This window comes from Chiroxiphia lanceolata, chromosome 4 (assembly GCF_009829145.1).
Source record: "Chiroxiphia lanceolata isolate bChiLan1 chromosome 4, bChiLan1.pri, whole genome shotgun sequence".
In the NCBI taxonomy this organism is placed as follows: Eukaryota; Metazoa; Chordata; class Aves; order Passeriformes; family Pipridae; genus Chiroxiphia; species Chiroxiphia lanceolata.
Window position 1 is genome coordinate 71,227,791 of NC_045640.1, and position 15,431 is coordinate 71,243,221.

At 42.3% G+C, this 15,431-nt stretch overlaps 1 protein-coding gene across 1 annotated transcript; it reads left to right on the forward strand.

Annotated features, from left to right (window-relative positions):
• Positions 1-702: 702 nt before the first annotated feature.
• QRFPR (pyroglutamylated RFamide peptide receptor) lies at positions 703-15,397 on the forward strand. The gene is made up of 6 exons (XM_032684968.1): positions 703-1,232; positions 8,733-8,891; positions 9,424-9,485; positions 10,224-10,459; positions 11,887-11,984; positions 13,884-15,397. Exons 1-6 carry the CDS (start codon positions 893-895, stop codon positions 14,285-14,287), a joined length of 1,299 nt encoding a protein of 432 aa, XP_032540859.1. The 5' UTR covers positions 703-892; the 3' UTR covers positions 14,288-15,397.
• The last annotated feature ends 34 nt before the right edge of the window (positions 15,398-15,431 follow it).

Here is a 15,431-nt window from a genome sequence, read left to right on the forward strand (position 1 = left end):
GCTGAGAATGACTTGGTGGTGAACTCTTACCTCCCCAGTTTTCCTGGCAACCTTGAAACCTTGTAACTACCTTATAAATAGACAGCTTTTGCTAGACTTTTCATCCTTTTCTGTATTTTCTTGGTACAGGTCAAGGCATACCTAAGGCAGGGAGCATCCTTCTGTACAAAATCTAATTTTGCAGCATTTTCCCTGGTGATGTTTTTTCCTTATTGAACACGTACCTCTGTGGGAGGTGGTAAGTGTTGTCAGAACAGTTTTCCATGTTATTATTGCCTTCTCTGGATTCTTTTTGATAATTCACTATGTGACTGATCAGACTGAGGGGGTCCCAGCTCTGTGAGGGAACAGCTATGAGGGGCTGCGCTGTGAGGGGGGTCTCAGCCCTGTGAGGGGGTCCCTGCCCTGTGAGGGGGTCCCAGCCCTGTGAGGGAACAGTTTGAGGGGGTCCCCGCCCTGTGAGAGGGGTCCCAGCCCCGTGAGGGAACAGTTTGGGGGGGTCCCAGCTCTGTGAGGGGGTCCCCGCCCTGTGAAGGAACAGTTTGAGGGGGTCCCCGCGCGCTCCCTCACGCGCGGAGCCGCCTCGCGCCCGTCCCCGCTTCACGGCGGCGGGGCCGGGGCAGGCGCGCGCTCGGCGCTGATTGGCTGCCGCCCCCCTCCCGCCCGCTTTGGCCGCGGCCGCGGGCGGCGCCGCTCGAAGTTTGTGGCCGCGGCGGTGCCGCCGCCGCCCCATCGCCCGCAGGCTGATCCCGGCTCTGCGCTCCCCTACCTCCCCTGCACACCGCCGGGTTCGGGCAGGCTTGAGCGCCGGAGGGCGGCGGTCCGGCGATGGCGAGACGCGGGCGGCGGCGCTGAGGCGGCTGAGGAAGGAGTCGGTCCCCGAGCGGGCGCGATGCGGTCCCTGAACATCACCCCGGAGCAGTTCGCTCAGCTCCTGCGGGACAACAACGTGACGCGGGAGCAGTTCATCACCCTCTACGGACTGCAACCGCTGGTGTACATCCCGGAGCTACCGGGGCGCACCAAGGTGGCCTTCGTCCTCATCTGCGTCCTCATCTTCGCCCTGGCGCTCTTCGGCAACTGCCTGGTGCTCTACGTGGTGACCCGCAGCAAAGCCATGAGGACCGTCACCAACATCTTCATCTGCTCCCTGGCGCTCAGCGACCTCCTCATAGCCTTCTTCTGCGTCCCCTTCACCATGCTGCAGAACATCTCCTCCAACTGGCTCGGCGGTGGGTGCTGGGGCGGGCACTCCCGGGCCGGGCCGGGCTGCAGGGAGGTGGTGGCGGGGCGGACGATGAGGGGGCAGCGCTTGTGGCAGCGCCAACACCGAGACCGCCGTTCCTGCTGTCTGTGAGGGACCCTCTTCTCCTTCCCTCCTTCCCTGAGTGAGCCCCTTCTCCTTCCCGCCGTCTGCGAGGGATCCCCTTCTCCTTCCCTCCTTCCATAAGGGACCCTTCTCCTTCCCGCCATCTGTGAGGGACCCTTCTCCTTCCCGCCGTCTGTGAGGGACCCTTCTCCTTCTCGCCGTCTGCGAGGAATCCCCTTCTCCTTCCCGCCGTCTGTGAGGGATCCCCTCTGATTCCCGCCCCCCCCGTGAGGGATCCCCGCTCCTTCCCTCCCTCACGTTATGTTAAACCCAGCGCGCTCTCCTGCTTGTATTCCTTAAAAGTTGTAGTGTGTGTTTGGCAAACGGGTCGTTGTGTGGTTGGTGCTGACGAGGCGGTCTTGCCATACTGTCTCTTTTTGTCTTTTCAAAGTAATGAAATCTTGCCTGGCAAGTGAAATATCAGTCTTTATTCAGCTTAAGTTACTCAGCTTGGAGGCATACCTTCATAACCTTTTCTGAGGAAAAAGAATGTCCTTGGAGAAACAGGGGAGTGACAGAACATGCAGAATTTCTGTTGAAATAATTGCTTTTCTTTTTTTTTTTTTCAATTCTTGTTTTTTGGGAAATATGTTGTATTCCTGTTGATGTGAAGGACCTTTGGCCAAGGCTTCCCTGATGCCCAGAAAGTGTGTTTTGTTGTTTTTTTTTTCTCTTCTACATATCCCATTTCCAAAGCAGTAAAGAACAGACAAAGGTGCAGTAAGACTGCACATTGCATTTATCTTCTTTTTCTTCTTCTTAAAATAGCATTGGACAGTTATAAGTGGGAAAATAAAAGGGAGGTTTTGCAGCAAGTAGCAGACAATATCACGCACAAAAACAAATTGAAATATTTTTCAGAATATTTCAACATGGACAGAAAAGATGTTGATAAAGTGATACATTTATGCTTCAATTTCCAAGGCTTCCTGTGCTCCTGTTGTTGGGAGACAGTGAAGGTTACCTTCAGAACATGGAGATTTACTTCCAGTACCTCCCACAGACTGGAATGCAGGATGGGAATTGACAGGTCAGAGGAGACTTGAGAAGCCCACTGATACCTATCCCAGGGAGAAATGGGCTTTATTTTTATCTGAAAAACAGGAACTTTCTGGGAGAAGCGATGAATACAACACCCCTGGGGCTACTGCTAGTAAGGACAGCTGTGCTGTTTTCTTATGAGCTTCTTTGGGGGAGGTAAACTTTGGTTTAAGATAGTACAGATGTTGAGCTCCAAAACTAATTAGCATGTGTAACTAAAAATCATGGGATAAACTGACAGCTGTACTGCTGTGCCGTACTTTTGACTATTGTAATTCCAGTCTCCTTCCTCCCAGAAGAACACAACAGTAATTACTGATGACATCAAGTGGTCTCACATACAGGGGAGAGAGGACTGAATTAAGTAGCTTTCCTTAAAGATAAGAAGTGTGATTCTTCTCTCTCTTAAGGAAAGCTCTGGTCTGTCATCTTGACCACACATCTGACCAGAATCAAGTAAAGTTGGGTGGGATGAAGCCCCCATGTGGGGTGAATTACAGCAGATTAGAGCACAGGCAGGTGGAACAGTATTGAGAAAATAGGTGTGTTTACATTTCCCTTCTCTTCGTGAGGATGCTTGACAAAACTCTAGCAGTAGTCAGTGTAAAAGGTGTAGCACAGTTGCAACAAATATCTTAAAATATATTACTCTGTGGGGTTTACTGTGCTTTTTGCCTTCCCTCTTTGCTGTGCTAGAGCATCTTCAGTCCAAGTGAGTCCATAGGTCCCTTTGACACTGATAGCAACCTTTATGGTCCTGGTAAGATAATGAACTAACAGAGTATTGGGAGGACATAATAAGTAGCATCATTGATGGGTGTTAATCTTGCACTGTTGGGGGCAGGGGGTGTGATGTAAAATTCAGGAAAATAAACGAGACATGAACTGATGGTATCCCAAGGGTGTCTGATTGCAAGTCTTACACTGTGAAGCGTGACTGGTGATTACAGTTATACTGCAAATCAGAGCCTGCCAGTCCCGGAGGAGTCTTTTCCTTGCTAGATTTGCTGGTTCATTTTGCCTTCTGCCTTTCATTTCGTAGTCTGAAAAATCTTATTCTCGTCCACCTTAATGCAGCACTGCTGAGTAGTGCAAGCTCCAACTGTTATAGATAAGGGGGTTTGACTTGTAATATATCCCTGCTGAAAGAAGTGGTGCATCCTGAGACAGCTAGAAATATATTTCGGATTCTGAGCAGCCAATCACTTTATATCTTGATTTGTTTGCACCCTAACTTCACCTACAGTTAAAAAACTGAGTGTGTGCCTCACTGTGCCTGGTTATTATGCAGCATTAACACAGTCCCTTTAGCTCTATATAGGCAGCAACTGGAAGCAGCACCATATTGACTAAGGTGAATTGGCCTTACTTTTGACTCTCTGAACTCTTAATAATCTCTGTAGCTGTGCGAGGCTGTAATAGTGGCAGTACATGATTTAATTTCCAAATTTAAACTTTGCAGCTGAAATGGCTGTAATTTCTTGGGGAACTTTTAATGAAAATCCTGCAAGCTAATCTCTGTAGTGTGGAAGAAAGTGAAAATTGTGGCTTTGGCATAAATGATCACTGGGATCATATTTATGGGTAAGAAAGGTGAAATGGGAACTCGAGTGAGAGGAAACGGATGCTTTCAGCAATGGTATGTCTTGGTGCAAGCTGGAGCAGTTGAGGATTTACCCTCATATCATCATAGGTGGGAGGCAGCAGTAGTGGTCTCGTCGCACTGGTGGCAGCCCTATCAAAGATAAATTTGGGCTTTTGTCTCTGCATCAAATATGATGGGAGTTGCTTTATTTTCTGACACTGCTTAGTTGTCTGAACAGTAGTGCTGTCTTTACAGAACTGCCTGGGGCGACTGGAGAGTCACTTCAGGGTTGTGTAACAGAACAGCCCTGGCAGAAGATAACGGCAGAACTTGAGGTTATAGTACAGCTGGTGCTATGCTCCATCTTTCTTGTGGATTTTGTGTCTTATCAAGTAGAATATGTATTCTCAAGACAGGTGTCAGAGGGTGACTTTCCCTGTCTCTTGGGGAGCGGTGAGTCACCTGAGGCACTCCTGAACACAGGGCATTTGAGATGCCCTCGTGTATCTTTTCTGACCTCCAGCTGCCACTCAGAGGGATGGATATTCTGTAGGTATCTGTCGTATTTGGTGCTCCTTGAGATGACAGTTCCCTCTTCTCTAAAGACTTGGTTGAAAAATAAGTGGCATCTTTTACCCAGTGCAGTCTTTAAAGTGCTTTCTGTTCTTTGCCAAATGTCTTGTGTTACCCTACTTACAACTTTTCTGTGTTATAACATGTAAACATTCCTCTCTGAGGGATGAAAGCTGCATCTTAGCAATGGAAATCACTGGGCCTTTTGTATCTGATATCCTGTGATACCTCAGTATTCTTCAGGGGAACATTAGAAACTTCTTCACTCTGTTTTCTGGAGTGTTCTTTGATGCTGAATAGTTTCCAAATACTCAAAACTGCTGTCATGCCACAAGGGTCAGTACTAGACAGGGAAGCTGGACATGAGACATGGAGTTACTTGAACCTTCTTTTTTCAAACTTCCCAATTTCTGTTGTCTTAAGAGTTGCTGTAAGTCAGATCAGGGGCACAACAGCACTCCTCGTTTGCCTTCTGCACTGCAAGAGGTTATACCCTGGGATTGATCTGCTTCTGTTAAGAGCAGGGTGATTTTTGTAGTTCTATCTGTGTTGGTGAAATTTACCTTATCCTTCTTTCTCCATGTCCTGATATTGTGTATTATGGGGTACTTGCTTATGAGTAGAGGCAGGAGTAAAATTCTGTATGAAGATGGTTTGAGAAAGGGTTACACAGTGAAGGCCTCAGTAAAGGAAATAATAGGCTTTTCTGTATGTAATATATTGGCAGGGTGTTTTGCAAAAGAATGCTGACAAAAGGAGGCTTGCATATTGAGCATAGGGAATTTCTTACTGCAAGTTGTGCAGATCAGTAATTAGCATAAATATGAAACACACTGATGTGAAATATTTACTGTTGCATTAATCAGGCAAAGAAATAAAACAAGTTTTAGGATGCAGATAGGTTGATTAGTGTTTCATATGGGGTGGTGATTATGTAGAAATACATGGTATTCTCTGCCTTGCATCAAGTGAATCAGGGATGTGTTTGCCATGTCCTGCTTGGTTCCCTGTTAGTGAGTCTGTCTTGAGATCTAGATCTTTGTCAAAAACCCCACACTTGTTCTACTTGTTGTCTGTACTACTTTTACCAGAGGATGGTTTCAGGATTTTGCCCTTGTTATCCCAATAAAAGAAAAACCTGATCTTTTGGATGGATGTTGAAATGGTAAATCACAGTTGCAGGCACAACATACTATAATGAAGGCACGAAGCATTGTTTAAGGGAGTAACATTTGTATTTTCAGTCTTCTTAATGTGTTATCATTGGGGGAAACTAATCATTGCCTGAATAATCTATGTGAGTTTTAGTAGTGCATGAGGAATGCTTTTGGGAACCTCTCAGATTCTTGAAGAAGAAAAGCATTTAGTTATTTCCTTTCCCAGTGTTCTGCTGCAAATCATTTTCTTTCCCAGTTGGAAATGGTCAGTATTAAATGCTGCAGTGCTGTCTTGACTGGCAGTCTACTGAAAGTGTTTGCTTAACTGGTAGAAAGTTAAACACTTTGATACGTATATAAGGTATTAATTAAAGTATTATTATTATTTAAATTATTCAGAAAAGTCAGCACTTTTCTATACTGCCTCCAATGCAGAAATGAACACAGGTCCAGTGCCTTAAGCATTTTGAGATGCCTTTTGTACTAAAACTAGGCAATGGGAAAACTTAAAATAACCCAGGCTGAAACTCACCGAAGCAGACTTTTGTTCTTCATGTTTGTGTGTTATTCTATCACAAATTGTCCTCTTTAGGTTGGATCTGAAATCATGTTTTGAACAATGGATTGCTTAAAAAGAATTAAATAGTAAAGTAATTCAAGTGCCTTTAATGTGAAAATAGGAAAGCAAACCCGTTTTTATTTTCAGATTGGTTGGGAGATACAGAACTTCACTGTATTCTTAATCTAAAGTTGATTTATTGTAGCTGAGTGTATCATGACAAGGGCACAGTACCTGATACAAATAACTACAATATGTAGCAGTCCTGTTACTGCAGGGAAAGAAGACTTGAATAATACTGTCTATTCAACCATATACTCTCCAAACAATGTTCTAAACTGCTACATTTTTACCAGCTTGGTTAGAAAAAAGATGTTAGCCAGTATATTCCTTTAAAATCTTTTGTTACTTTGTGTTAAAAACAGAAATATGTGAAATGTGAAAAGTAGCTTGACGTGTTTTTAATATGTGCCTTTGACACATCATTCTTATAGTTACCTTATTTAACAATAAATTTCCTTTTCCATGTGTACAAAAGCTGATAATGTTTGTAGTTTGAAAACATACTTTAGAGTATTAAAAGACTTGGAGAAAGCCTTTAGTAATTATCTAAGCAGTTTGGAGTGGCTGGTGTATATTTATAAATAAACATATTTTTAAATAAAATAATGAAAGTTTTGAAAGCTAAGAAGAGTTATATTATATTTCAGCCAACTGTGTCTGATGAAAAACATCCTTTTGTTTCCCATTTCTGTCACTCCTTGTCCAGCTCAGTTGGGTCAATCTGCAGGTGATATGTTGACTTTTCCTTTTGCTACTTTTTTAACAGTTACCTTTATATATGTAAAAGTGTGTATATATATATATATATGATCACTTTATGTGTGCTTGTTTTCGAAGAGATGTTTTTTGCAGCCTTTCCTCCTGGGAGTTCAGCAAAAGGCATGGTGGTAGTCTGTGCTCTTTGACAGTGGAGTTACTGGGAAGAAAGTGAGGGGGCACCAGTAAAAGGCAGTGAAAATCTGGGAGTTTGGGGAGTTACTGCCTTCTGAACTCGGGTATTCTCTTTGTTCCTTGGATAGTTGGGCACAAACTGGAAATTTCACCAGACTGATGTTACTTCAGTAAAAGTCACTGTCTTGTATTATTCCTTAAGTAAAGTAATGGAGTGATACTTCTTTGCCTCCTAAGAATATCTGGGAATGCTGGGACTGCAGTGCATCACAGGGAAATCCTTATAATGCAGTATAGTTCAAGTGGACTTAACTTTGTTTAATCTTGCCTTTTTCAAACTGTAAGAAATAGCATATGGTGAAAGTTTGGGAGGGTTTGTTTTGGTTTTTTGTTTTTGATTTTGCCACTGCTCCAGCACTCAAACTTGAGCTCCTTTTTCTTTAATGAAATAGGAACGTAAACTAACATCTGCTTAAGGTGTCTGTAGCATCCTAAAGCTTGGCTTAAAATTGGATCAGATATTCCTTTAGCTGTTTTGAGTTTATGGATTGCATGTGAGTAAGGTATAGCTGATGATCAGGTAAGGAAAATAACTGTTGGTGAGATAAATAGCTGATTCTGAAGTGTAAGAGTGTGAGGGAACTGTGAGAATGTGGACATAAAAATTACCTCGGGGTCAGAAAATGAGTAAATGAGAAGTAGATTGGGAAGGGCGTTAACATAAGATTCTTGAGAGAATAATTTATACCAGCTTCTGAGAAGGTAGGGACTTGAGGGTGAGTGATGGAGAATCACTAATATGTTGAAAATTGAACATGTACTTTTGAGAAGCTGTAGCAGCAATAAAATCTGAAGATATAGAAGTACAATGGGAACCTGTGCAACTTTGAAAATGCAGGCAGGAAATTGCATTTGATTTGGACAGTGTCATTAACATAATGTGTTAATCAGGGAAGAGGGAGAACAGAAAGATGATGAGGAGGTTGAATTTTTCCTCTTATGTTATGCCTCATAGAGGACTCCTCTATATATCTCACTTGGCAGGATGATGCATTAAGTGCCAAAGTGTGCAAACAGAGTGCTATTTAAAAGAGCATAAGGAATGTATTTGCAACAGCAGAAAAGGTAAACTTTTAAATCTTCGTAGAACTGGAGAGTTATCTACCAAGATAAAAAAATAATGAATATCCCTGTAACTTGGCATGTTTGAAAACAGATGATGGAAGATGTGGTCAAAAGTCAAATGGGAATAAATGTCCAGCTGCTGCAGTGAATATGTCCTTAGAACTCTTGGTTTTAGCAGATGTAGTGTGTGCAACAAAGAATGACTGCTGAAAGCTGCATTTGATGAATAGCTTAAATAGGTGAGTTAGCAGTTTAGATGTTAAAATAAATCTGAGAATCTTAGTCTGCTCTTTCTAGCCATGGAGTTTAGTATCAAGAGCTGTTTCATGCAGTGCAGCAGTTGCATACCTGACTTTGTGATCGTTGCAGGGGCCTTCGCTTGCAAGATGGTACCGTTTGTTCAGTCCACTGCCATCGTCACTGAGATTCTTACAATGGCCTGCATTGCTGTGGAAAGACACCAGGGAATTGTGCATCCACTAAAAATGAAGTGGCAGTACACCAATAAAAGAGCTTTCACGATGCTTGGTAAGATTTTAAGCATCTCCAGTATTCATGTATGTAAAGAAATATTCTTCAGTGTGGAGGGCATGACAGAAGGCACTGACAGGACCAGTTAATAAGTTGTGATGTTTATAAAATAGCTCAAGAATAGTGCTTATATGTATAGTAATAACAAGCCAAAAATGTCCTTAACAAAGCCTCTGATAAACCTTTAGCAGCCTTTTCTTTTTCCTTTTTTTTTAAGGAAAGTTTCAAAATGTACAAGCCCTGCTGAAGCAATGTCACAGCTAAATGGTCCTTCCATTGTTACACAGAGAACTTACACAACTCTGCTCAAGCAGATTAAGTGGCTTTTCCACTTGAATACCAAGACTTGAAGGTGGTTTGAGAAACAGAAACCCGAGAACAAAAGAGATGTTGTTCTGGATGTTGATAGATTTTCTTTATTAAAATTGTCTGCCTCGCCTGACTCTTCAAAGATGAGGCTGTAGAACTGTTCATACCAAAACTTACCCTGCTTGTTGTACGAAACATTAAAAGCTGTGTTTGTTTACAGGCATAGTCTGGTTGCTGGCTCTTATTGTCGGGTCACCCATGTGGCACGTGCAACGGCTCGAGGTATGGCAGTGTGAAATGGGAATTTACATCTTACACTGCATCTTTTGGGACCTTTAGCAATGGAATTGAATCAACTCCAATGAAATTAGAGGGGAATAAGAGAGATGGAGCTTCTGTTTTGTGTGCTAGCATGAGAAACACTGAGGATTAGAACTTGCAATAGGGACTAGTCATGTCTACCCTCCCTGATTATGTCAAAGAGCTCTAATTACATCTGTGACTGTCACTGTGGCTTCCTCTTGGTTTACAGGTGCACTGGCACACAGCAATGTAGGACTTAGATTACTGTTTCAGAATTGCAAAATGTTCCCCAAGATCTGGAAAAACCGTGCTTAGTTTATAATTAGTTAGCCAGTCATTATAGCTGACGAGTTACTGTACAGTTTTGGAGGTTAAAAAAAAGGCTTGGCAGAATCTGCTGTTTGTGAGTCTGAACGTTAACCATTTTCTTTCTTTTAAGTGACTAATATTTGAGGTTTCTGTACCATCTTCACCTGTAAAATGCATAGGCAAGGTTTCCTTTGAAGTGCAAATCAGAGCATGTCCTGACCTTTTTTTTTGCCAATTTGTATCAACCCAACACTTGATGTGGAAAAGCATTTGGAAGAATTTTTGCCGCTTTGAAAAGTCTCTTGAACTGTGGTTGTTCCGTTAAGAGCAAGGAATATTTGAAGGTGCTTGGCTTTTACACTTGGGGTAAACACTTCAGTGACTCATCTTCTTTGCACTTGTTTACAGGTTAAATACGACTTTCTGTATGAAAAAGTGTATGTTTGTTGCTTGGAGGAATGGGCCAGTCCGATCTATCAGAAGATGTACACGACCTTTATTCTTGTTATACTCTTCCTTCTTCCACTGATGTTGATGCTTTTTTTGTACACAAAAATTGGCTATGAACTCTGGATTAAGAAACGAGTGGGAGACGCTTCAGTTCTTCAAACCATTCATGGGAGTGAAATGTCCAAAATATCAAGGTTGGTAAGCAAAACACACATGGAACTTTGACTTCTAGAAAGACTTTTCCCCCCTGGAAGTTCTTTAAAACCACTGCAAAAAACCCAAAAACTGTATTTCCTTGTCTGTTGGGAAGTCTACAAGCACAGACCAATTTTTCAAGACCAGTCAGTTATTTAACACTTAGATACCCAATTTAAGGCAATCTAACCAGATTGTTTTCTTCAAAGTATGGTGCAGCCACACTTTGGGACTGAAGTCTTTTCGTTAAACCTCTTTGTGAAATGCTCATTTTTAAAGGATGGAGGCCATCAGTTAGAAGATGACTTGGGGAAAATGCTGCTACGCTATTTCTGTGTGTTCTATGAAAAGTTCTTTATACAATTCTCAGACTCTGAACAACAACTTGATAGAGATTCTAAAGTGTTTGCATGTTCTCAGATGTGTTTATGGGAGACTGCCCAGATGGGAGTGCTCTGTGTGAAAAGCCACCAAAATCAATAGTTATCAACTTTGCTGTTTAGCACTAAATATGGGCTGCCTTTAATATGGCCTCATGGTTTTTATCTTTCATTTGGCAAATTGATCTGCTGCCTGATGTGCTGCAAACCCCCAGCAGTTCTGTTCATTGAGCATTAAGTATTGACTGCAAGGAGAATCCTGACGAGCAGATTAAAGATAAATGATTTCCTTAGATATTTGTTTAACAAAGTGCCTAAGGAGGCAGACACCTGCACATGAGAACTGGAGGAGGGTGCAATCTCACAGGAGTTAGGGTGACAGGTTCTTCAGGCTACTCCTCAGTTTAGTTTCACACAGTGGCCCAAGAACCTGTAACTGCTACCAGTGAAGTGCTGCTCCTCTAGCTCAAGTGAGAGAGCCATCTTGGAATCTATAAATGCAGTTGTATGACTTATATATGAGGATAAAGTTATGTATTCCCTGAGTTTGTGAAATATTACAGTTGAGGCAGGGAGTGTGTTTCTTGCTTTTTTTCCCCTAGAACTTCACCTACCAGCAAAGGTTGAATGCAGTTGCACTCACTCTCTGTCAAATTCTCTGAGTAATCAGCTCCAAGATCTAGGAAGGGACTCTTGTTTCTTGAGCAGTTAATGGAATTTCATGTGTTTCCCCCCATCTCTTACTCTTATTTGCATGTGCTTGAACAGAGTTTAAAATGCCTTGCAAGATATACTCGTGTCATGTCTTGCTGCAGCTGCAAAGTGCGCTGCTTTCCCCAGAGGGAGAAACAAAAGGTGCTCATTGAGGTACCAGATTTAGATGATGCTGCATTTTTTGTTTCCAAGGGAGTTTTGAGCATTCTTCGAGGGTTTTGTTTGCGTCTGCAGCCATCAGAGCACAGTTACAGCTGTAAGTTGAGGAGAGACATCTGAACTGCCAGTCAATGCTTAGTGACTCAGTGTGGAATGTCTTGGTGCAATTTCAGGAAGAAGAAGCGGGCAATTGTTATGATGGTGACAGTGGTGTTTCTCTTTGCAGTCTGTTGGGCCCCCTTCCACGTGATTCACATGCTGATAGAATACAGTGAGTACCTGCCATGTGTCATACAAGAAAGCCTTTCTTAGGTTTTTTTGTTTGGGTTTTTTTTTATGATGGAAACACAGGTTGTGACAAGCTAGTGCTGCTGTAGTATTCAGCTACACAATACCTCCTGCTGGCAAAGGCTGATGTGGTTATAAATCCTGGATCACTCTCTTGGAATAGAGATACATAGCCAGTGACAGAGGAATTACTCTGAAGCCTGTGGGTGATAGACACACCTGCAGTGCTCATGGAAAATGAGTGTATTTCAAAAAACCTATTGTTACTGAATCATAAAATCATTTAGGTTGGGAAGGACCTTATGTATTTCTGGGAGATCCCTTTTATATGAGGTATACTTGCTTCAGTCATGCTTCTTCTTCCCTGCTCTATGAATTAAACAAAAAAACAAAAGAAAACAAACCACAAAAACAATCTTTGTCTTGCATTGAGCTTTTTTTTCAGGGTGGGTGGGTGGGTGGGAGGGAACCCAAACTCTCCACCTGCTATTTTAGAAGGTAAGCTCTTTAGAAAGGAGGTTGTCATTGACTTTGTACAGCAAATAATCCAGTTCTGAAAAGGAGGTTTGCTAGGCCTAACAAGACTTAAAAAAACCCCAATACCATTGGGGTGGTGAGCATATCTCTGCATATTCTTTTTCTTTTTTATGTCTTTTGTGCTGCCCTCATTTGCTGAAAGGTCAAAAGTACCTGGCTGGAAGGTAAAAGTTATTTCTGAGCATAAACCTTCTTGAAGTACTACTTTAATTTAAATTTAATTTAACTGTTTTGAGTTAAACTGATGAAATATTTGTGCCTTCACTTGCCCTGGTTTTAATGGGGTAGGCATATTGGAAATATAAATTCTGGGCATCGTAGTGATAATACTCAATGAATGCAGTTGAACTTTTCCAGTGATCTTGACTGAAAATTGTCTTGGAAATGCCCTCAATGCTTGTCATGCTTGCTTTCTGCTGTTTGCCCTGTTCTCTCTTCTTCTCCCATGTCCTCCATGGATGCTGGGCTAACACGTGGGACTGTGCAGCAGGCTATGTGTAGGAGCAAGAGGAAGTTTTCAGTAGTCATTCTACTCTACTTGCCAAAGGCAGCAGCTGTTTCTGTGTCTTCTATCACAAATAAGATGGTAGCAGATAAATCAGTAGTTCAGCCAGTCAGCTGAACTAAATGATGTTTGTCTGAGCAGAGTCAGACCTGCACAAGCTCTGGTTATTAAAATTGGATTGTCCCATGTTAAGGTTGTTCATAACACTCCATAAACGCTGTTTACTCTCTTTTTGTTGCTAACTTCAGGAATTTATTTCAGGTGCTGCACGACCTTTGTTTTACTTGCCATATAAACCTCTGTAGTATTTATCCAGAGTCTGGTCCCTGAGTATTTGAATTCAAGAAATTATGAGTCCTCTGTGATCTCAATGATTAAGAAGTGAGAGATGTGACCAAGATGATGCATTTCTACCTCTTTGAGCTGATTTGTGTCAGCACAGAGAAAGAAGCTGTGTGTGGTCAGTGACAAGACAGGGAGTAGTGTTCAAGTACTTACACATTTAATAGGACATGAATCTTGGAGCAAAAAGAGTAGCTGGAATGAACAGGGCCTGCACTTAGCAAATTGGAGGCTGTTGCATGGCCATGGGGCAGGTTTTCTGGCTCATAAATTGCTTCTTTCAATTGGTTCTGTTATTACATGTACAAAGCAGGACTGTGTGATAGATCTTGATTTTTCCTCCTTGATGAAACCCTTTTGCTAATATTGAGAGCTTCCAGCAAGGTCTTTTGTTGATTTTAAACAAAAGCTTCTAATGCCAGACTGGATATAAATGGGCTAAGTAGTAAGCATTTACGCCATTACGTGCTTACAGCATATTTCTTTCCTCCTTTCCAGGCAACTTTGAAAAGGAGTATGATGATGTGACAGTCAAAATGATCTTTGCCATTGTCCAGATCATAGGGTTCTTCAACTCTATTTGCAACCCCATCGTTTATGCTTTCATGAACGAGAACTTCAAGAAGAACTTTTTGTCTGCCATCTGCTTCTGCATTGTGAAAGAAAACACATCCCCAGCCAGGCAGCTGGGGAACTCGGGGATTACGATGAGGAGGCAAAAGCCAAGTGTTTCCCAGAGAGAGGCCACGGACTCGGATGAAGGCAGGAGGGAGGCGTTCAGCGATGGCAACATCGAAGTGAAGTTCTGTGACCAGCCAGCTTCCAAAAGGAATTTGAGAAGGCACCTTGTCTTGTTCAGCTCTGAGCTCACTGTGCACTCTGCACTGGGAAATGGACAGTAGCATCACAGGGGGGTTGAGAACGGAACTTAGGGAACTTTCAATAAGCCATTTAAAACACTTTTCTACTTTGCATGCTGAAGTAAGGCAGAAAATATTTTGTGGACTATCATAATGCTGCTTGAGAAAATGTAATATTTATTTTATAAGGATGAGGAGTAAAACTTCAGAAGATAATATTGCTGTATGATTTCCTGTGGGGGATAAAAATTGTTTTTCCTAAGCTAGTTTGGGACTTGTTTGCCCTAAACTGCTATTGCTTGCTCTGTTTATTCTGTGTCTGCACCATACACAGCCGAATGCCAGAAGGCAGGAACTATGGAAAGAGTGTGCACTTTATTTGGACAACCTGGAAATCTGACCTGAGTCTGACATTGTAAGGTCTGCTCTCTGCAGCTGTGAGGACAGGGGAGCTTCAGAGGGGAGTTCAGGAAAGAGGCAGACTGAGATGCAGTTCTGTTTCAGAAAAAACAAAAAGGGGATATGAAAGAGCCAACAGCCAGAATTTGACTCTGAAGAGACTGAGATTTAACCACTGCATGCATGTTCATATTTTATTAATAGGAAGCATATTAGTAATTAACAATGCATGCAAAATTAATGTGCTGTTTTTACAGGTTAATTCTTGGGTACTGCTCTGGAAACTTCCCTGTTCTGCTGAAAAATGGAGTGGTGGAAAAAGGGCTGCACAAGAATGTGCAGGTACTGGAGGTGTGGTCTGTAAACACTGAGTTTAACTCACAGTCTTGCTTGGATATGTGGCTGTTGGTTTGAAAGTGTGGTGTTGCCATTTTCTGGAGGCATAAAAGGGTCAGATCCAGAGCCTGCTGGGACTTCCCAGAAGACTTTGAATTGAATATCACATTCTTTTGACCAGTTTCTCTGAAGACATGCACAAATTTTTCTGTCTCTCCATCATCTTCAAAGGGAATTAATTACTGTCGAAGAACAGGGCCAGTGTTCTGTTATTTTTAGACTTCACAGTAAGTTACAGGGTTGAAATCCATATAAATTCTAATCATTTTTGCTCCGTGGGCCAAACTGAAAAATTATAAAAGTCTGCTAACAGGTGTGGGGCTGGGGGAAAAGTGTGGTCTAGAATGGTACACTGGATCTAATCCCATAAATGAGGTTTTGAAATACAGAA

Coding starts and splice junctions, on each gene's coding strand:
- QRFPR (XM_032684968.1), top strand. CDS start 893: ATGCGGTCCCTGAACATCACCCCGGAGCAGTTCGCTCAGCTCCTGCGG. Junction 9,486..10,223: donor GGCACGTGCAACGGCTCGAG/GTATGGCAGTGT, acceptor ACTTGTTTACAG/GTTAAATACGACTTTCTGTA. Junction 10,460..11,886: donor GAAATGTCCAAAATATCAAG/GTTGGTAAGCAA, acceptor GTGCAATTTCAG/GAAGAAGAAGCGGGCAATTG.